At 47.9% G+C, this 21,777-nt stretch overlaps 1 protein-coding gene across 2 annotated transcripts in view; it reads right to left on the bottom strand.

Moving 5' to 3' along the window:
* The window catches only part of LOC147014654 (SWI/SNF-related matrix-associated actin-dependent regulator of chromatin subfamily A member 5-like), a 98,356-nt gene that overhangs the window by 59,187 nt on the left and 17,392 nt on the right, over positions 1-21,777 (bottom strand). For both annotated transcript variants that reach the window (XM_085852798.1, XM_085852797.1), the window contains exon 4: positions 17,608-17,708. In XM_085852798.1, the coding sequence (XP_085708924.1) occupies positions 17,608-17,708 (101 nt within the window). The remainder of the gene's footprint in view (positions 1-17,607; positions 17,709-21,777) is intronic.

Raw genomic sequence — 21,777 nt, 5'->3', positions numbered from 1 at the left:
CCGCTTGAGGCGGTCGAACGACGCCTGGTGTGCAGGCCCCCAAGCCCAGCGCTCGTCCTTCCTGAGCAACCGTGTTAACGGCGCAAGTTGTGAGCTGAGCCCTCGCACGAACCTTTAGTAATACTGGGCCATACCAATGAACGAGCGCAGCTGCGTCTTGTCGCGAGGCGGTGGCATGTGTTGAATCGCTTCCACCTTCCGAGGACCTTTCAACAGCCACTCTGGCGTGATGATGTGCCCGAGGTATTCCAAGCGCTGCTTGAAGAACGCGCACTTGTCCCTGTTCAAGCGCAGGCCGCACGCTTCTAGCTTTGTCAGCACTTGGGCAATGTTCGCAAGATGGTCGTCCGCCGTTTTCCCCGCAATGAGCACATCGTCCAGGTAGGTCTGAGCGGGCAGGCCAACGCAGGTCCAGCTTCGTGAAGTATTGACTCCCCGCCAATCGTGCATATATTTCATCGATTGACAGCAGTGGATATTGCTCCACGCTGAGCCCCGGGTTAACCGTGGATTTGAAGTCCCCGCACAATCGGACGTCTCCATTCCGTTTCAGCACCGTGACAACCGGGGTGGCCCAATCTGAGCACGACACCCGTTCGATCACTCCACAGGCCTCCAGCCTATCCAGTTCACCCTTGACCTTGTCCCGCAGGGCATACGGCACCGGACGTGGTTTACAAAAACGAGGAACCACCCCCTCCTTCAGGAAGAGTTTTGCCTCCATGCCCTTGAGTTTCCCAAGGACGTCGCCAAACAACCCTTGATGTCTTTGAAGAATCTTCTCCAACTGATCCTCCCATCGGCTCGGCACGGGTTGCACAAGGTGAACTGCGGCGCAGTCTAGCCTGATGCGGGCCAGCCAATCTCGGCCGAGGAGAGACTGTCCCCTCCCCCGCACGACGTACACCCGAAGCGTGGCGACCTGGCCTTGTTACCGCACAGACACGTCTGCCATCCCGACTGGCGTTATCTTCTCGCGGGTGTACGTGAACAGCATGAGGTTGGACCTGATAATCTTCAGGCCGTTGAGTCTACGCGCGGTCTGTTCGCCGATGATCGACACAGCCGCTCCCGTATCGACCTGGAACGTGATCGGCGTTTTGTTCACTTCGACTTCCACCGTCATCGGGCGCGCCGCCGCCGGGCCAATTGAAAACAGGCCCATCAACGGCCGCCGGTTCCGCCCCGGGTCGCCTCGCACATCGCCGTCCATGACCGTAACGGTGGCCGGCGCCCCACGGCACACACGCGTCAGATGACCCACCTTGTGACAATTGAAACGCGGTGCCTTTATACGGGCACGCACGGCACAGGTGTCGACCTCCGCATCCCAAACACGTCCGCGGGACCACCTCGCCGCACGTGCGGCCGCGCGGCGACGTCCGACCCGCATCAAAGGTCGTGCGTGCGTCCCGGGGTGCTCGCGACCCCGCGTGGCCGGTGATGGCTCGAACATCCCCGCGAGTCTGCTCGACCGCTGTAGATGCGCTGACAGCCGAGTCGAATGTAATGGCTTCACCGTTCAGCCGTAAAACCGCTGAAACCATCTTCGCATCTTGTAAACCAGCAATAAAACGATCTCTGAGCCGAGCTGGACGCTCCTCTGCCATGAACTTTCAGGCCACGGAAGAATGCTTAATCCGCGCCACGAAATCAGCGACGCGTTCCTCTGCCCCTTTCGAGAGGCGATCGAACTGGTATCGAGCGAGCTGTAATGACTTCTCCGGCGCCATGTGTGCTTTCATCTTCTGCACAATGTCCCGAAACGACAGCCCGTCATCCCGGGGCTTGTTCGGCGCCACCAAATCACGCAGTAGTCGATAATGCTCCGCCGAAAGCGAAGCGAGCAAGATCGACTTCTGTTTGCTCTCGTCGACCACATCATTCGCGTGGAAATAGCATTCCAATTGTTCTGAAAACAATCCGATGTCGTCTCCGACGAAAACGCGCACAAGTCCGTTTTCAACCATCCTCGTCAGCCAACTAGAGTGTACAAGGTGCAGTGGAACACGAGAAGCAAGCGTGCCAGCATCAACTCCGCTTTATTGCGCGACCCGAAGCACATTCCTGCCACCTCTAGCGGGTGAGGCATGATATACGAAAACCCAATCACGTGACACAGCACAGCGACGACAGAGACAGAGATCCAGCAACGCCCGAGAGAGAGAGAACAAATGCTCTGTACGTCCTTTTTATTACCCCCGCTCCGCCCTCCGCTCTCGCCCCGCCCTCCTTCCAGAACATGCGGGAAACTTCCAGAACATGCGGGAACCTTCTCGGAGGAAGCGTTTTCCCGCCAAATCGGGGACGCTCCCTCGCCGCTGCATTTGTCTTCTTCCACAGCAGGGTGGAATTCACCGTGGAGATGCCATTCCTCCGGGGGAGGGGGGAACGGGAGCCGCCTGCTCTCCCTCAACAAAGGCCAGGCCTCTGGCAACCGTGTGCTAAGGTGGAAAGGCGGTGGTGTGGTTATGAGGGTTGTGGGAAGCAGTTGTTGAGAGCGATGGTGGTGGTGGTGGTGGTTGGTGTGAAGCGGTTGTTGAGAGCGATGTTGGTGGTGGTGGTGGTTGGTGTGAAGCGGTTGGTCCAAAATAACGATAGCAAAGAATAAAGGCTAAGTCAAAGATCACAGCCCTGTCGACACGAATAAATCCCATTAAACAACGGTGGGGAAATCTAACTGAACACGGACTTATCGGCATAACTAACTTAGGACCTATATGGTGTTCTGCGAATTTCCACAGCCGTAACAATAATATATATATATATATATATATATATATATATATATATATAAATATGTATATATAAATATGTATGTATGTATGTATGTATGTATGTATGTATGTATGTATGTATGTATGTATGTATATATATATATGTATATATATATATATATATATATATATATATATATATATATATATATATATATATATATGTATATATATATGTATATATATATATATATATATATATATATATATATATATATATATATATATATATATATATATATATATATATATGTATATATATATATATATATATATATGTATATATATGTATATATGTATACGTATATATATATACATACATATATATGTATACATATATATATATATATATATATATATATTTACATATACATATATATATATACATATATATATATATATATATATATATATATATATATATATATATATATATATATATATATATATATATATATATATATATATATGAGTCTGGTGTTGGCGCAGTGGTTAGGGCAGCGGCTTGGGATCCAAAAGGTCCTGAGTTCAAACCCCGTTGGGCCACTGACTTAACACCAGGGGGTTGACTCAGCCTGTCATCCTTCCGAGGTCGGCGAAATGAGTGCCAGTGTACTGGTCCCGGTTAGAATAGGTATACCATATCCCTGTGTGTCGTAAGAGGTGACCAGGGTTGGCGTCAGGAAGGGCATCCGGCCATAAAAAACATTTCCTCAAGAAAAAAGCCAAACCCCTGCACAGCAGGGAAAATGGCTGTAAAAACGGTCATATATATATATATATATATATATATATATATATATATATATATATATATATATATATATATATATATATATATATATAAATATGTATATATAGTCATCCCCTGTTTATCGCGGGGGTTACGTTCCAAACCCCCCCCCCCCCCGCGAGAAGTGAAAATCCGCGATGAATGGACGCCTCCCCCAAAAATGCCTTTTTTATAAACGTGGTGTATAAACACTATTGGGATTGATTTCTATATTGCGAATCTAAAACCCTGTGCGGTGTATTAACATGATTGGGTTTGATTTATATCGAGTGATTATTCAACGCTGGGTGGTGTATAAACACGATTGGGTTTGATTTATATCGAGTGAATATTAAACGCTGTGCGGTGTATAAACACGATTGGGTTTGATAGGCTCCTGATGTTGGCTTGGTCCTTCTTGATGAAGCGTATGGTCGATTCATTCAAACCGTCATGGCGTCCAACTGCGGCAAACCTTTTTCCTTCCCGAAGCATATCGAGCACCTTCTCCTGGAGTGTCAGGACCTTCCTCTGGCGCTTCGGTTCCTTGCCAGAAGCCTTAGAAGGTGCAGGGCATTTCGGCGGCATCGTAGGGCTTGGGGGAAAAACGTAGAAAATACTCGAAGTTCACAAGCGAAACTTTGTCTCGTGCGTTGTGTGACTGGTCGAGCGCCAGGCATTATAATTTATTGCTTAAATAATTTCGATTTTATATATTATTACCGTGATATACCATGGGGAATCCGCAGAAAAAATGAGTTAGGTTCCAAGGGAAAACCCGCGATGAAGCGGGGGCGTGATCGGTGAACCGCGATATAGCGGGGGATTACTGTATATATATTATATATATATATATTATATATATATATATATATATATATATATATATATATATATATATATATATATATATATACATACATAGTTACGGTTGTGGCAATTCGCATTACACCATAAATGGTCCTCAGGAAAGATATATCGGAAAGTTCATGTGTAGTTAGCCCAAACCCGTTGAAAAGAGGGAATATATGTGATCCATTCGGGTTGTGACACTTCAGTCAGCCGTTTTTCTTTGGCTATTGTTAATTTGGTGCAAGAACAACAACGAACATCACCACAACCAACATCTCACGATCACGCCATTCACTACACGACGCCACCTTCCACAACTACGCGACCACATCTTCGCCACTCGCCATTCAACGAGCACTGTACGGGCGCGTGCAAGAACAAAAACCAACAACGTCTGTGGGGTTTCCCGCCTAATTTCCCCGCCTGAATCCCCCCCACCCACCACGCTTGGTGTGAAGGGGAGGGTGCAGCAGCTTGCTCCCGATTGGTGGATGCACGGCGTGAGGTGGTCGGAGTGGGGGCACGCCCCCCTTCGAGAGCTTTCTGGAAATTCCTCGAAGGGAGGTGGAGACAGAAATGGGGCGGGGCAACGGGGCAGAGCCGGCCCCTACAAAAGGCGTGGGCGTGGAGAGGCTCGCGTGCGAGGAGGCTCTTGGTTCGTTCAAGCGATTTACAAAAGGCGTGGACATGAAGGTCGACGAGAACGTCGTTCCCTTTCCTGTTCCCTTGTCCCTGAAGGGGAATTGTGGAGAGTTGTGGTGATCGTCCCTGGTCGGAGGTTCTGTTCTTTCGTCCGAGCTGTCGAGCAGACCACACCAGCGACGCGTGGCATGAGCTCGCGGACCACGCCGGAGGGACTCGGAGTTACGGTCGCCAAGGACTCGACGCGCTCAGGGAAGTCGCGACTTCCATTTCTTTTGGGTTTTGTGTAAATGTGTGTTTGTGGCACCAGTCTTGAAAAGTAGAACTGTTTAAGTGTTGTAATAATTATATTCGGTTGTAGCTCTGCATTATGTCCTTGCTTTTATATGTGCATCACTGTATGGCTGTGAATACGTGCTTATCTGTGTGTGTGTAATAAAGTGTGCTTGTCCAATTGTTCCCCGTCTCGCTGCGTCCTTTCCTTTGTTGAATCTCCATCTTGCATCACGTAAGGGATTAATAGTGGGTTTTAAAACAACCGGTAATTAATCGGAACCGTCAAGGCCGACAATCACTCCGCTCGGTTATCCCTGTAATACGGAACGAACCGCTTAAGCGGTTCGTGTCCGGAGTCGGCCTGTGGCGTGGTGCCATCCCTCGGCAGATTACCCGCGCAGGTACTTAGGTATATCGACATTCGGCAATTCACCCTATTTCGCGCGGGTAGACTGCGGACTGGGTGGTGGTGGGGTTAAACCCCCACCCGTGACTGGTTTCTGGCGGTAGTCCCAGGAGGGTCACGACTGAATTGTCCGTCCGGTGGGCGACGCGGTCGCGATTCGAGTTGCGCGGCCGATCGCACGCCGGGCGGGCCAGAATTCACAACACTGGTGTCAGCGAGTGGGAAACACTCTCCCGTCTCCAGGCAAAATTCACGGGGATCGGACCAGGGGTGTGCGAGGCGACCCCCCCCCGTTCCCCCCACATTACGAGCAAAGCTAAATTAATCGCATACGTGAAATAAGATGGAGTCTCAAGGCGGGCGGGAGCCGGGGGTAGATACGGATTTAGAATGTGTAGAATCCATGGTCCAGGATGAAATCCCCGTGCAGGACATTCCCATTGTGATGCAGGAACAATTTCCCCCGCAACTGAACCCAGAGCCTGAAATGGGCGCGGCGGCGGCCGCGGTGTATGACACCTCCCCTCCCCCTCTCCGCCAAAACCCCCCGATCCCTGCCGAATCGGCTCAGCCGAGTTTACCCGACATGGCCCAGCTTTGCGCCATGCTGGCGGGAGTACACGCGACCATGCAGCAAATGGGAAACGAAATGAAAACGAATGCGCAACAAATGAAATACGAAATAAAAGGCATGAACGGAAAGATGGATACAAACACAAATGAAATAACAAACGGAATGAAAGAAGAAATGAAAGAGATGCGGGGTGAGATGCAGCGCGTGGGGCGATGCCTGCAGGCGGGCATAATGGCGGCGCCACGTGCTGGGGCGAACGAGCTGAGGGGGAGTGCAACGGCTGTCAGGCCCGCAATGGAGGCGGGTGAGGGCAAAATAATTCGGGAGACGCGTTGGGCGAGACAAGTGGTAACGAAGGCAATAGAAAATTAAAAGAAAGCCAGGAGGAGACAAAGGAGGGATTGAAGGTCGTAACGGTGGAGTGCGAGAAAAGACGTCAAGATATGACGAAGAGAGTTGATAAGCTGGGACTGGAGGTAAAAACGGAGACAGAGGAACTGGGAAGACGGGTAGAACACCACAAGGGCAAGCAGGAAGAACAGTTAGAAGCCAAAGCAAGGTCGGAGTGTGCGGAGATGAGAAAATAATTAGAAAAGAAAGCTTCTGAGTGACAGAAACACCAAAACAGAGGGAGGGAATTACAAAACGAACTGAAGATGTTGAGAGAAGAAAGAACAACAGCAGAGAATGAAACGTTAAGGAACCACACTGTACAAATCGGCCAATTGAAGGAAATAACGAGATGCAGAATGAGGAACAAGAAAGACAGTGGAATAAAAGACACAAAAAAGAACGAATGAAGTGGGAAGAAGAAATCAGACAACTGAGGGAGACAACGATATTGGAGAAGGAAGAATGAGAGGAACAATGGGATAGAAAACAAAAAGAACATGAATTTGAGATTGACCAATTGAAAGAAAAGGCGAGGCTGGAGTGTGAGTAGATAGACAAAGAACAGCGAATGAAACACAAAGGGGAAATTAACCAAATTAAGAAAACCACGAAACTGGAGAAGGAAGGACAGGAGAGGAAACAAGGAAGAGTAGTGAGAGAACAGCGAATGAAACACAGGAAGGAAATGAGCCAATTGAAAGAAACGATGAGATTGGAAAATGAAGACCAGGAGAAACTGTGGGGTAGAAAACAAGAACAATGTGAGTTTGAAATTGAATAACTAAAACGGAGAGCAAGATTGGAGTCAGCGGAGATTGAAAAGCTTCGGAGGGAGAACGAACAGCTCATGGGGCTCAGAGAGGAAGAACGACTCAGATGGACAGAAATAAGGAACAAGGAGAGAAAATGTATAGAGACGCGGGATACAGAAAAAAAATAGAGGAGAGACTGCATGATAAAGACGGGATTAAAGGGACAGAACACACACACAGAGTTAGCGAGGCTTAATGGGGGCGAGCTGGCGGACTGTTTGGAGGCCCGGTGCAAGCAGCTGAATGGCCTCCTTCGGGAACGGAGGGAGACGCTGTTCTCCCTTGAAGCGAGTCACGACCAGGTGGGTTCGGTCGTGCCGGGCGGAGTCGAGGGGGCGAGTGCTGTGGAGAGGTGCACGTGCAGCTTGGGGGTATAGAGGCCCCGGGAACCCTTGTGGGGACACGAATCCCCAGTGTGGTTGTTCCGGTGTGTGTGGTGAAAGGTGTGAGTGCGCCCCCGTGTGTGAGTGGTGTGGTTGCGAGTGTGCGTGCTTCCCAGCACGCCGTGTGTGGATGACGCACAGTGTGTGAATGTCATCGCGTGTGCGAGTGAAAGGCAGAGTGCAAGAAAGAGCGTGTGTGTGAGAGAGCGTTATGTAAGGGAGATGACGGTCGGCATGCGGGAGCACGCAGCCGCGTCTCCGAGCGTGAATGTAATGGAGTGGTGTGTGAGCGTCGTAATACGCAGGTGTGCGTGGGTTGAATGGCGACGACGACGGTGACAGAGGAACGAGTCGCGGCCGTAGCTGTTTTGGGGACCGCGCCGGGTTTGCATGGCGGCAAGCGCAAGGTCCGGGCCGTGCAGCGCACGAGGTCGCCACGTGCGTGCTTGCGGGAGTGAAACCTGGTCCGGAAACGCCAGCGGTGGATGTTGCCAATCCCGCGGACGGACAAAGGTTAGGCAGGACAACGGATTTGGACCGGACGGGTTCTCCACGCGAGCTTGTGTTAAGCTCCAACGGGCAGAGCACATGTGTTCGCGTGGGGAACCCCTCGAAACGCGGGGCTTGTTTTTTTGATGCGCCAGGTGACGTCATGGCTGCGTGTATGGTTGGAATCCGGCAGGAGGGTGAATCCCTGCCGGATGGTGCCGTCCAAGAGGGACGAGGGACGCGAACAGCTGCCATGATGTCACGCTACAGGTGCGCGGCTGTGAATTGCCACGCTGGTGCGCAGGTTTGCAAGTTGCCACGCTGGTGCTGCACAATTAAAAAAAAAAAGCAAGCCTCGCTTCGGATGAACAGGATTCCCAGGCAAAGGGTGGAAGACCCCCTTGCCCGGGCACAGGAAACAACTAGTTAGGGGGAAGGGTTAGCATAGCTAGACCGACTTTATGCGGCAGGGGTAAGTCCTCATGGAGCCCATGGAATGGATTGGGTAGAGGGATTTTAGGTGAGATTTAGGATGGGAAAATGGATTTTTGAGGATTTGAGGACAGAGGCAGACTGTGGATGTGTAGTGGGGACGTAGCTTAGCTACATAGTGTTAAAAGGAACATGCTGTCGTTTAAGGGACGACGTGGGAGCACGAGGTAGTTATGCGAATTTAGTGAGCAGGATGGCAGAGATCAGCGATGGAGTGCGAGTTGAAGTGCGGAAAGGAAACTTGATGAGTGAGTAAGGCCAGCGGGTCTGAGGGTATGGAGCGATTGTGGAATGCATGGTGCGATGAGTGATTGGGGGGAGGAGTGATTCCCGCCCAAGGGACCCCGGGGTCAGTGCAGAGTGAGTTAGCTGGGTTAGTTAAATTGACAAAATGGAGGTCGTTTTGCTGTTGGTGGGAGTGTAGGCTCGATACCTATTTGGAGGGGTGCAGGAGCCCTGTTGACGGGCTGGGAGCGTGGCTTCGAAAGGTGAGTATCGCCGAGTGGTTACCCCGGGCAACGGGCTAGTCGGCCGTGGTAGGCCAAGGGCCCATGGGGGGCCGGGATAGCGTAGTGGGCACGGGTGCGCCCGCATGATGCGGGGCCCGGGGCGCCATTAGCCACGTGGGCAGTGTCGTGGGCACGGGTGACCCTCGGAAAGGGGCCCGGGAAGCCAGCCTGCCACATGAGCGTTTCAGGGGAGTCGCCATGGAGGGCACTCCCCGGTGTTTAGGGAGCTGGTAGGCTCAGAGGCAGTGTAGTGCCCGGGGGTGCCATCGTAGGAGAATCGGCAGAGTGTAGTGCCTGCCAAGGGAGCCACGCGTCCCAGCCATGAGACCGTGTGAGGGCACGGAAGGAAAATTGGGGGGCGAGGCCCGAAATTTGCAAGGACACCAACACAGGCGACGGGAATCTGGGTTGATAGAACCAATAGTTTAAGCGAGAGGCGCTTGTTGAAAGCCCCAGGGTAGTTCAAAAGTTAAATGGATAGAGTAGATAGGAAGTGTACCCCTCCGCACCATTCATCCCTTCGCTCTCGTAGTGGGCCGCTGGACCCACTTTGGGTTACGATCGCTGAAGTCTGGGGAGGCCATCCTGAGGCTGGCGTTGGGTCTCGACGCAGGACGCTAGCCCTCCCTCATTCCCCTCCGGGAAGGGAACGCAGGGGTTGGGAGTAGGCTTGGTGACAGGATAGGTTAGCCGAACAAGGACAGCAAAGGGGGGTTGGGGACGATTTCTAGTGGGGAAGTAAAAATAAAAACAACAAAAAATAAGTTGGGGCTAAATTGGGTTTGTACAAATTAAGGGGGTGAGTATGGACAATTAAGGGGCTGTGTTACTTCAAGGCCTGTGCCGGCCCACTTCATCGGCTGGCTGTTTACTGCAAGGCCTGTGCCGGTCGACCGTTTTACTGCAAGGCCTGTGCCGGCCGGATCGTCTGCCACTGTGTTTGCTACAGCGGCCTTGTCATGCCTTGCCTGCCTGCCTTTACCTTTGCAATCCATGCCTTCTGCCCTCGTCATCTTTTGACCCGTTCTGTTTTGCATTCCCCCCCCCCCTTGTTCATTGCCATGTGCGCCAGGATCATCGCGCAGTTTGCGAGGACTGCCCTGTTGGCAGCTACAACACGGGCCTGCAGTGGCGGCCCATGCACCATGTTTGCGTCTATCCATCCATCCATCCATCCGTTGTGTTCATTGCGTGTGCCACTTGAGCTGGCACGGAGACTGCGTTTGTGCAGCCCATGCACCGTTGTGGTTCACTGCGTTCATTTCAAAAGGGGGAGGCCTTGGACTGCGTGTGAGCAGCCGGCCACGTTCCTTGTCACCAGCATTGCCTGAGTCAGAGACTGCATGCGAGCAGCCTGGCTCCCTGATAACTGCTTTTCTCTTTGCAGAGTCCATTGATCCTGGGCCATGGTTAGTGTAAATTTATAAGGTTAAGATGTACTGTAAATATGAGTGCGCCCCGGCATGTATGTGTTAGAGCCGGCAATTTTATTTAAGTCGTCCGGATGAGTGTGTTTGTTAGTTCATTACTCAGCTCTCAGGTTATTTATTTTGGGGACACGAATACAGTAATCCCCCGTTTCTCACGGGGGTTACGTTCCAAACCTCCCCGCGCTAAGTGAAAATCCACGATCAATGGACGCCTCCCCAAAAAATCGATTCGTCTGGTCTGGTCGGTTTGGGTTTGAGGTGCCGGAGATCGACTAGTCTGGTCTGGTCGGTTTTGAGGTGCTGGGTATCAGCAGTGCTCGTCCAACGGCGGCAAACCTTTTTCCTTCCCGAAGCATATATCGAGCACCTTTACCTTAACCTTCTCCTAGAGCGTCCCAGGACCTTCCTCTGGTGCTTCGGTTCCTTGCCAGAAGCCTAAGAAGGTGCAGGGCGTTTGGGCGACATCGTGGGGCTTGGAGAAAAAAAACGTCGAAAATATTCGAAGTTCACAAGCGAAACATTGTCTCGTGCGTTGTGTGACTGGTCGAGCACCACGCGTTATAATTTATTGCTGAAATAATTTAGATTTTATATATAATCACGCGATGTACCGGGGGAATCCGCATAAAAAAATTAGTTACGTTCCAAGGGCAAACCCGCGATGAACCGGGGGTTGACTGTACACTGAATGTCGCACTCAGCGATCCGAAGGTAAAACGTACGAGGGGAGAACTACACATGATGGCACACGAAAATTTGACGACTCGGGACGAGTCTGTAAAAAGGGGAGGGGGTAGTGTTACGGTTGTGGAAATTCGCATTACACCATAAAGGGTCCTCAGGTGAGATGTATCGGTAAGTTCATGTGTAGTTAGCCCAAACCCGTTGTATCGAGGGCATATATGTGATCCATTCGGGCTGCGACGCTTCAGTTAGCCGTTTTTCTTTGGCTACTGTTAATTTGGTGCAAGAACAACAACGAACATCACCACAACCAACATCTCACAATCACGCCATTCACTACACGACGCCACCTGCCACAACTACGCCACCACATCTTCGCCACTCGCCATTCAACGAGCACCGTGCGGGCGCGTGCAAGAACAAAAACCCACAACGCCTGTGGGGTTTTCCCGCCTAATTTCCCCGCCTGATGCTTCCGCCTGAATCCCCCCCCACCACGCTTGGTGTGAAGGGGAGGGGTGCGGCAGCTCGCTCCCGATTGGTGGAGGCGGTCGGATTGGTGGAGGCGCGGCGTGAGGCGGTCGGAGTGGGGGCACGCCCCCCTTCGAGAGCTTTCTGGAAACGCCTTGAAGGGAGGTGGAGACAGAAATGGGGCGGGGCAATGGGGCAGAGCTGGCCCCTACAAAAGGCGTGGGTGTGGAGAGGCTCGCGTGCGAGGAGGCTCTTGGTTCGTTCAAACGATTGACAAAAGGCATGGACGTGAATGTCGACGAGAACGTCGTTCCCTTTCCTGTTCCCTTGTCCCTGAAGGGGAATTGTGGAGAGTTGTGGTGATCATCCCTGGTCGGAGGTTCTGTTCGTTTGTCCGAGCTGTCGAGCGGACCACACGAGCGACGCGCGGCACGAGCTCGCGGACCACGCCGGAGGGACTCAGAGTTCGGTCGCCAAGGACTCGATGCGCTCAGGGAAGTCGCGACTTCCATTTCTTTTGGGTGTTGTGTAAATGTGTGTGTGGCGCCAGTCTTGAAAAGTAGAACTGTTTAAGTGTTGTAATAATTATATTCGGTTGTAGCTCTACATTGTGTCCTTGCTTTTATATGTGCATCACTGTATGGCTGTGAATATGTGCTTGTGTGTGTGTGTGTGTGTGTGTGTGTGTGTGTGTGTGTGTGTGTGTGTGTGTGTGTGTGTGTGTGTGTGTGTGTGTGTGTGTGTGTGTGAGAGATAAAGTGTGCTTGTCCAATTGTTCCCCGTCTCACTGCGTCCTTTCCTTTGTTGAATCTCCATTTTGCATCACGTAAGGGATTAATAGTGGGTTTTAAAACACCCGGTAATTAATCGGAACCGTCAAGGCCGACGATAACTCCGCTCGGTTATCCCTGTAATACGGAACGAACCGCTTAAGCAGTTCATGTCCGGAGTCGGCCTGTGGCTTGGTCCCATCCCTCGGCAGATTACCCGCGTGGGTACTTAGGTATATCCACATTCGGCGATTCACCCTATTTCACGCGGGTAGACTGCGGACTGGGTGGTGGGGGGGTTAAACTCCCACCCGTGACTGGTTTCTGGCGGTAGACCCAGGAGGGTCACGACTGAATTGTCCATCCGGTGGGCGACGCGGTCGCGATTCGAGTTACGCGGCCGATCGCACGCCAGGCGGGCCAGAATTCGTAATAATATATATATATATATATATATATATATATATATATATATATATATATATATATATATATATATATATATATATATATATATATATATATATATATATATACATATATATATATATATATATATCTTCTTCTTCTTCTTTCGGCTGCTCCCGTTCGGGGTCGCCACAGCGGATCATCCGTATGATCCGTGTAGTGATTTGGCACATGTTTTACGCCGGATGCCCTTCCTGACGCAACCCTGGTCGCCTCTTACGACACAGGGATATGGTACACCTATTTTAAATCGGGGTATACACCGGCCCAGTATACTGGTACTCATTTCGCCGACCTCGGAAGGATGACAGGCTGAGTCAACCCCCATATATATATATATATATATATATATATATATATATATATATATATATATATATATATATATATATATATATATATTTCTTGTGTTGATACCCATCATGTATAGTGTAACTTAAGACTGTCTAAATTTTATCGGTGCAACTCTGCACTGTGTCTTTTGTGAATATTGCATTTATTTTGTTGCACCCACAAATTCCTTACTTTGCCCTGCGGTACATTTGTGAATAAATCCATTACTGTGCCACATAATTTTCCTCGCTTTGTTATAAATGTACCCAGCTCGTTTTTGTCTTTTCCTCCATTGGTCCAGAATGGTCCACACCTTAACATAGCCGGGAAGTTATCCCCCAAAATCTGCTTATTCGCCGTTGTGTACTTGGCAGCTCCACTCGGCTGCACCTGATACGGTAAGTAACACAAGTACGCGTCGAGCATGCGATTCCCCGATAAGGCGACTACGTGTTCCTAATTAAACGGTGGTCAGGCGGAGGACACTGGGCCACATGGTCAAATTATTGCTGTTCGCAGTCAATTAGCGACCCACCACGACACTAACTTATTCGTGTGCAACAGCCTGCGATTCCTGGTGAGTCCGGGGAGCAACCAGGAATATATCCTCCCTCTTCGTACCCCCGTGACCCCAGCGCCCCAACAGTATGTAAATCAATCGCATGGGGGGTGTATGGCCTCAATCTCAGGTGTTGATATAGTTACAGCTGACCAAAGGACTGCTCGCATTACAATACAATGATGTCCAACGCAGGAAATGATAGCAATGAATTAGTTACTTGATAGTGCAAAATTTATTTACATTCCTTTCATCCTATAATCTATATATAAAGGAGCCGAGCTTCAATCTAAAGGGTTTCTTCTGTCGTAGAATAATAAAAATGGTTCCGTTGGGAAAGTAAATTGTACTAGTGGAAAGCATGCGTCTCACAGCATGGCCAGCTCTGGGTTAACTACAATTGGCTGTGGTTGTTGTTGTGCGTGTGTGTGCTCCTCCGTCCTTCTCAAGGATTCCTGCTTTGATCGAATCGCTGCGTTTCGAAGCCACTAACAATTTTTCTTCTTCAAATGAGGCTATTAAAACGGGTACGTTTGTGATGAAACGAATGAAATTTTTTTTCCAAGTAAATTAATTTACTTGGTTGGAAAGCTCATAAATCGATAATTTACTTGGAACAATAATTCGTTAATTTAATCGCAAATGTGCCCGTTTTAAAAACCTATTTCTGGTTAAGAAGGAGAAGAACTAATGGTTTCTTCACGCAACTGTTTGAACGGAAACTTAGTATTTTACCAAAGCAGGAACCCTTTATAAGGACACGAGAGGAGCACAGAACATTATGTGCGGTGCAGTAATATTTCTCGAAGCAATAGAAAACATATCTGTGACCACAAAGCAATCACCAAGGGTAAGCCTCCCCCGGACGCCCGCGACTTACCCTTGGCTCGCAATCCAAGGATGGCCATATTTTGTTCGGACCGCCATATAACCTTGACCTTCAACATTTAGGGACAGAGTGTACATTAAGAAAATGTGTCCCCATCTACAATCTATCCGTAAAACTCAACATCATGAAAATCGGACGAAAATTATTCAAGTTGTGATCAAAAAGTTTTTTTTGCTGTTAATTTGATCACAATCCGAAAAAAGTAGGTCAAGGACACGAAACAAATATCAGGTGCACAACTTCAGTGCACGTACACTATTATGATGCAAAAACATCTTGGAAGGCCAAGCGGTCTTTAAGATTCCGCATTGGCAAAATTAAGCAATGACAAAAAAAGGGGGGGGGCATTTTTGCAGACCATTTGATAACCTGGAGGGATATGATGTAAATTAAGCTGAAATGCGCCTTTGCTCTCGGCCAGGGGTCGGCAACCGTTTTGTACAGAAGAGCCAAACAAAATTATAACCTTGAGCAGTTGGTGCACAAAGAGCTAATCATACAATATAAATGCACAATTAACACAGTCGACTTCATTGTGGAAGTGTAATTATGAAAGAGGAAAAATTCAATGTTTATATTGTACTTCCATTGTAGTTTTCTGTTCAAGCAAGGCTCAAGGAATGTCCAACTATTTATTAAACATTTGGGATTCCAGAAAAGTTTCAGTAAAAACTAAGATGATACGATTCAATTCCTTACACAGATGGACTGATTGAAAGATATCTTAAACCAATCAAAACTCAATTAAACTACAGACTCAGCAATACAAGGAACAATAAGATCTGTCTCCATGCCGCGGGCCTGTTCGTGCAGGACAGGCCAGAGATACGGCTCTAGGACAGGCCTGGGACAATAACAAAAACGAGAAGATGATGAGCAGATAGGACGGAAGGTGGATCTAAATTAAATGAATATATACCACAAGATTACAACCCCCGGACATTTGTAAATATGTGTTAGAAACAAATATGGTTATATTTTGAATTAAGTGTTCAGCCTGTTTATTTGATCTTCATATGTGCATTTTGCATCAATAAACTTGGAGGCTCTGCGAGCCACGTTGGGATCGTATAAGAGCCAGATATGGCATGCGAGCCATAGGTTGCCAACCCCTGCTCTGGGCTATCTAGAGAGGGGAATTTAGTTCTGATTGGACAAACCTTTGGACAAAGGTTTTCCTTTGTCCAAAACAAAACAATTCCGATTGGACAAAGTTGAGTTATGGTGAAAAATGTTTAAACGTCTATTATTGGGACATGACCTTCAAAATTTGACCAAGGTCAAAGAAAATGTCAGCCCCACATACTTTTTAATCCTATTATAGATGCAAAATTTAATTCCAAAAGTCTCGGCTGACTGCAAGATACAGCTCGGACATTGGCGAAAAAAAGGGAGAAAAACCTAAATGGTAGTTTTGTACACCTATGGGTGTAAGACCTTGACTTTTAACCCAGAAGGGTATGATGTAAATGAAACGTAAATGCAACTTGCTCTCAGCTATCGAGAGAGGGCAATTTTGTTCTGATCAGATAAATCTCAGTCAAGTTTTGGTGAAAAATGTTAAAATGTCTATAATTAAGTTATGACATTAAAAATTAAGTCAAGGTCAAAATAAATGTCAACCCCGCATAATTTCTATTCCCGTTATTGATGTAAAACGTCATTCCAAAAGTCCTCGGACATTGGCAGAAAAATAATGGAGAAAATCCTAAATGGTGGTTCAATATACGCTTAGAGCTGCAAGACCTTGACTTTTAGCCAGGAGAGGTATGATGTAAGTTGATCCTAAATGCGCCTTGCCCTAATCTATCCAATGAAGGCAATTTTGTTCCGATCGGACAAACTTTAGTCGAGTTATGGTGAAAAATACTTGCCTACAATTAGGTCATGACCTTAAAAATTGCATTAAGGTCAAAATTAATGTCAACCCCACGTACTTTCTATTCACATTATTGATGCAAAATTTAATTCTGAAAGTCCCAGCACGCTCTGAGATACAGTTCAGAAATGTGGATTATTGGGAGTGCAGGAATAAAAAAAATTTAATACAAATGGCTGTTTAGTACTCCTCAGGGTCTAAGAAACTCTGTGGTACCATTAACAATTGGGGGCACTAATTGTATAAACAAACCCTTCAACAGCGATAAGCTTTCCCCTCTGCTTGGGGGAGGCTTAAATATATAAAAGTATATATATATATATATATATAAGGAGCACACAAACAATAATAACAACAAACACAGCAGATCGGAGTTAACCCAGAGCTAGTCGTGCAACGACACGTGCTCACGGCTACTGCAGAACAAGACAGGTAACAATTATTGCTCGATGATGGAAACATTTTGCTTTGAAAATCACAAAGAGAAACATGACCATTCGAAGCACATTTGATTCATATCCTAACGCACATTTAGAGCGCACACACTTGCAAAATACTACAACTGCTTCATTTCACGTTGCAGGAAAATATCCGAGTCTTTTTTCCGTGTTAACAGCCAAACCCGGTTCGACTCGGACTCGGCAAGGAAGCGCAACTTGCCGAGTTCTCAAACTTCGCTTGGGTGCAGCACGATATTCGGCACAAGCAAACCAATAAAATCATATTAAAATGAAAGGAAGGCCTCACATGAAGGTGAGTCTTCAAAGCGAAGCAGGATGTTCGCACTTTTCCTGCTCTCTGATAAAAGTTCTTCATCCTCCTCCTGTTCTGTACGCCGGTGACGGTAACTGTTGTACACAATAAACAACAAAACAACCGTATGACTATATGATGTGCAATTTGTGATACAAATTATAACTATTTTTCTGACAATTTTCTGCATTACAATTTTCCGACAAACAAACCTAAAGTGAAGTCGATGGTGCGCCATCTCAAATCACCATGCTTCCCCACCTAAAGCAAAGTTTGAAAGATGGCAAAAAGTTCCACCAGGAATGACCCAATATCAAATTTCGACCCCTGTAACTTCGATTCCAAAAAACCCGAACTAAAAGATATAAACAATCAACTGCTCATATATTGTACAGCTATTAAAATTGAGAGCAAATTATATATTCGCTATGCTCTCATTGTTTGTTGTTATTGTGCTCACTCACTACCTCTGTCTTTGAGATTACCAAATTATTGCAGGACTCCTTGCCTGCTCAGAAGCCTTGTTTTGGGGGAATTTTTTTGTTCTGCCATTGGTCTGCTTTGTTTTTGTTGTTGTCCCAATTATGCTTCTGTTTTTGCAATTGTACCATATTACTTCTTCGAAAAGTATTAATTTAGACGTAACCATCTCAATCAAATGTTTTTATGCCTCCGGTGACAATGTCACCAGTGGCATTATGTTTTTGGGTTGTATTGTTACGAATCTGGCAGCCATGAGCATTCAACATTCAGGTCCCCGTAGCTCAGTTATTTCGATAAGTAAATGTGGATAGATAGCTCCCTTTCCCCTATGTCTAATGGAAATTAAGTGTATATGCACTGTCGGTTATTTTATAGTTAGGATTTTTACACCACCAACAACAACGGCAACCTCCAAGGTTTCCTTCCACCATCGGCCTTTCTGACGCGCATACGTGCCAAGCGCCTGTGGGTGGAGTTCCATTGGCAACCGACGTATTGGCTCCGCTCCAGGGTCGAGCAAGACGTGTTGCCTTCAGCCAATGGGCAAAACGCGAGCGACACACGCCGCGTTCCAGTCAATGCAGAGGCACTTCGCCCGAAGAAGGAGGTATTCCTCTCAGGGGGGACGGGCCGCGAGGATGCTCGCCATGCCCCCCGGACGAATCACGAACGGCGAGCAGATCGCCTGAGACGAACCGGACAATCCAGAGGCAAGTTACGTCGGGGGGGGGGTTAAGAGAAGTGGAGGGAGGGGGTGTGCGAAGAGGTCCTGTCTTTTTCCCTTGAGCCTGTCCCGAGAGGATCGCCTGCCTGCGAGCCTGTCCCGAGAGGATCGCCTGCCTGCGAGCCTGTCCCGAGAGGATCGCCTGCCTGCCAGCCTGTCCCGAGAGGATCGCCTGCCTGCGAGCCTGTCCCGAGAGGATCGCCTGCCTGCGAGCCTGTCCCGAGAGGATCGCCTGCCTGCGAGCCTGTCCCGAGAGGATCGCCTGCCTGCGAGCCTGTCCCGAGAGGATCGCCTGCCTGTAAGTCTGTCCCGTGGAGAATCGCTTGCCTGTCTCCTCTGCTGGTGCTCGCTGTCTCGTCGTGTGCCGGAGCCCGATGCTGCCCTCCATACCCGGTGCTTGCAGCGGCAAAAAGTTGCGGGTTCGAGTCCCGCCGAGCCGGATTGTCAAGGGCCGCACGAGGCGGGAAAGTCCAAGCTAGCATCCTTACCTGCAGCTCACCTTCCCTCCGAGCTGGGGGTATCAATAAAGGCCACGACCATCATTTCTTTTGGGGGGTGTGTGTCTGTGTGTGGGCCCATCTTCAAGTAGAATTGTGCAAGTCCTTTCTTTTGCTCATTGTACATTACATTTCTTCTTCGGATAACCCTGCTCTTTGTGTGTTTCCCTTCCCCCCATTGTAAATAAATCCCCTCTTGATGAATGTTCCAGCTCGTCCTTGTCCTTTCTATCATTGGTTTTCCACGCTGCGAATGGGAATTATGAGGCCTCATTGTTGCCGTAATCGTGCAATTGGCCGGCAGGGTTCTGGTACTCTCCGCTCAAGGTACGACTCGGATCCGGCTCGGTAACGGCCCGGATCGCGCAGATCCTGCCGAGGGTGAATTTCCCCGGTAGTTTGATGACGTGGGTAATAAGGTATATTGAAACTGGAAATTGAACCTACCCCACGTGGTTGACCTATTAGTGATCTTCGGTCCGATAAAGGGACCCGTGACCTTTCGGATTTATCTGAAAGGTACGACCTAAATTCCGGGTGTTCGGTGGAGCAGACTCTACTGGTCCCCCTAGCGGTCGTGCTCGCCACCGAGACCCGGCACCACAACAGCATGTCTGTCCGTACATAATTACATGCAAATTTTCTCTGTTTTCTCTGCAACCGCTTATCCGATTAACACCAAATTTTGACCATCGATGCGACTCATCTGGAAGAATTTTTTTATAATTATGACGTCATAGGTAATGTGGGGTGGCAGCCATGTTGGAAAAATGGAAAAACTTTGGACCTCTGTATCTCCTAAACCGCAAGATGGAAAAAATTGAAACTTGGCACCTGGCAACTACTCTGCATGGGGAACAAGAGCGATTTGACTGACGTCATCGCTGAAGTGGTATCCTGGTCAAAATTCGACAAGTAAAATGCTGCATCCAATCATGATGAAAATTAGTGAGGTTCATCTGGGGAAATATTTTAACACAAAAAATGTATTATGACATCATCCGTCATGTGGTTTGGCAGCCATATAGTTTTTAAAAAGAAAAAGGAAAAAAAAAATCTTCTCCAGAACCACTTTATAGATCGAAGTGAAAATGTACATAAACGATAGACTATCCATGCTGAATAAAGTTTGATAACTATGGTGCAAAACCAGAGCATTCACTATTACTCCCTTGTGTTTTCAGGGGTCAGTAAACCCACACCATGCCACGTGCATAAGGGGAAAGTTGCACGTCTTAATAAACAAATGAGTTTTAAAATATTGTTTTATTTTCATCTATAACATTCGAGTCCCTGTTCCTGCCACACTTTTCTCATCCCCACTGAAACGGAGTCGACGGCCTGACGGATTTATTTAATGTGGTGGTGGTGATGCAGCACAAGAATGATGGGCCAAAAGGCCTCCTTCTGCCTCAAAGTTCCTTGTTTAGATTTATTTATTTGTCTTGTATGGATGTGGTCGCAAACTTCACTGTGACCAACAAACATTTTCAGATTTTGCAGCAGAATCGAGTCTTCACTTCATGCAATGTAAATACGAGACTTCCATTATTTTCAGTGAAGTACATGTAGGAGGGAACGGCGATGGGACAAATCCAACAATGGGTGCTATTTCTGTAATTACCGACGTAGACATAAGGTCTCCTGCTTGGAGGTCATCTGATCACGGCAACCCACTTGCAAGCTTTTGTACCCGACTAACTTCTACAAAAAATACCTCATAATAATAAAAATATACCATCAGAGATGGGGAATCCCCCACCATTGAATGAAAAAGGTCATACATATTCCAGATAATGAGGGAGGTAAATTGGAAACAAGACACCATTTGGTTATCATCTCAAAAAAGTTCCTCAGGGGTGAGGAACGTCGTAACCAAAAATAATTGAAATCAGATAAGCGGTTTTCCATTTATTACAAAAACATTTTTTCAAGATTGCCACCCCAGTCGGCCATCTTGGATCCGGCCACGCCCAAAATCAATAGGGTTCTTCCTTTTCAGGTGGTACATGTGTGACCCAAATTTCAAATCGATATGGTGAACACTTTACGAGTTATCGCACTCACAGCTATAAATATTGACGCACAGACGGACGGACGGACAGCCGGACGACCTGGGTGACAACAATATCCCCCTTCCGCCACGTGGCGGGGGATTAAAAAAAAAAACTACCATGGGAGCAATTCACACAATCGTGGTCATGATGCGTTGTTAGCATTGCACCCTATCCCGATGAAATGGTTTAAGAACACGAATCAGCATGTCGGAATAGCATCTCAATTACCTATAATCGTGGAATGTTTTTCTGAAGATGAAAATATGGAAACCTCTGCATGGGGAAACCACAAAAATATGGATTTCCGTACACATACGGAAGAGTTTCACCTGTGCATTGCTGTTGTGGGTCCATGATTGGTTGTGAAATGCCACATGCTTTTCACAGCCAGTCAAGAAGCCAC

Source organism: Eptatretus burgeri, chromosome 13 (assembly GCF_056783735.1).
Source record: "Eptatretus burgeri isolate ZD-2024b chromosome 13, Ebu_testis_v1, whole genome shotgun sequence".
In the NCBI taxonomy this organism is placed as follows: Eukaryota; Metazoa; Chordata; class Myxini; order Myxiniformes; family Myxinidae; genus Eptatretus; species Eptatretus burgeri.
This window is presented reverse-complemented; position numbering and strand designations above follow the sequence as displayed.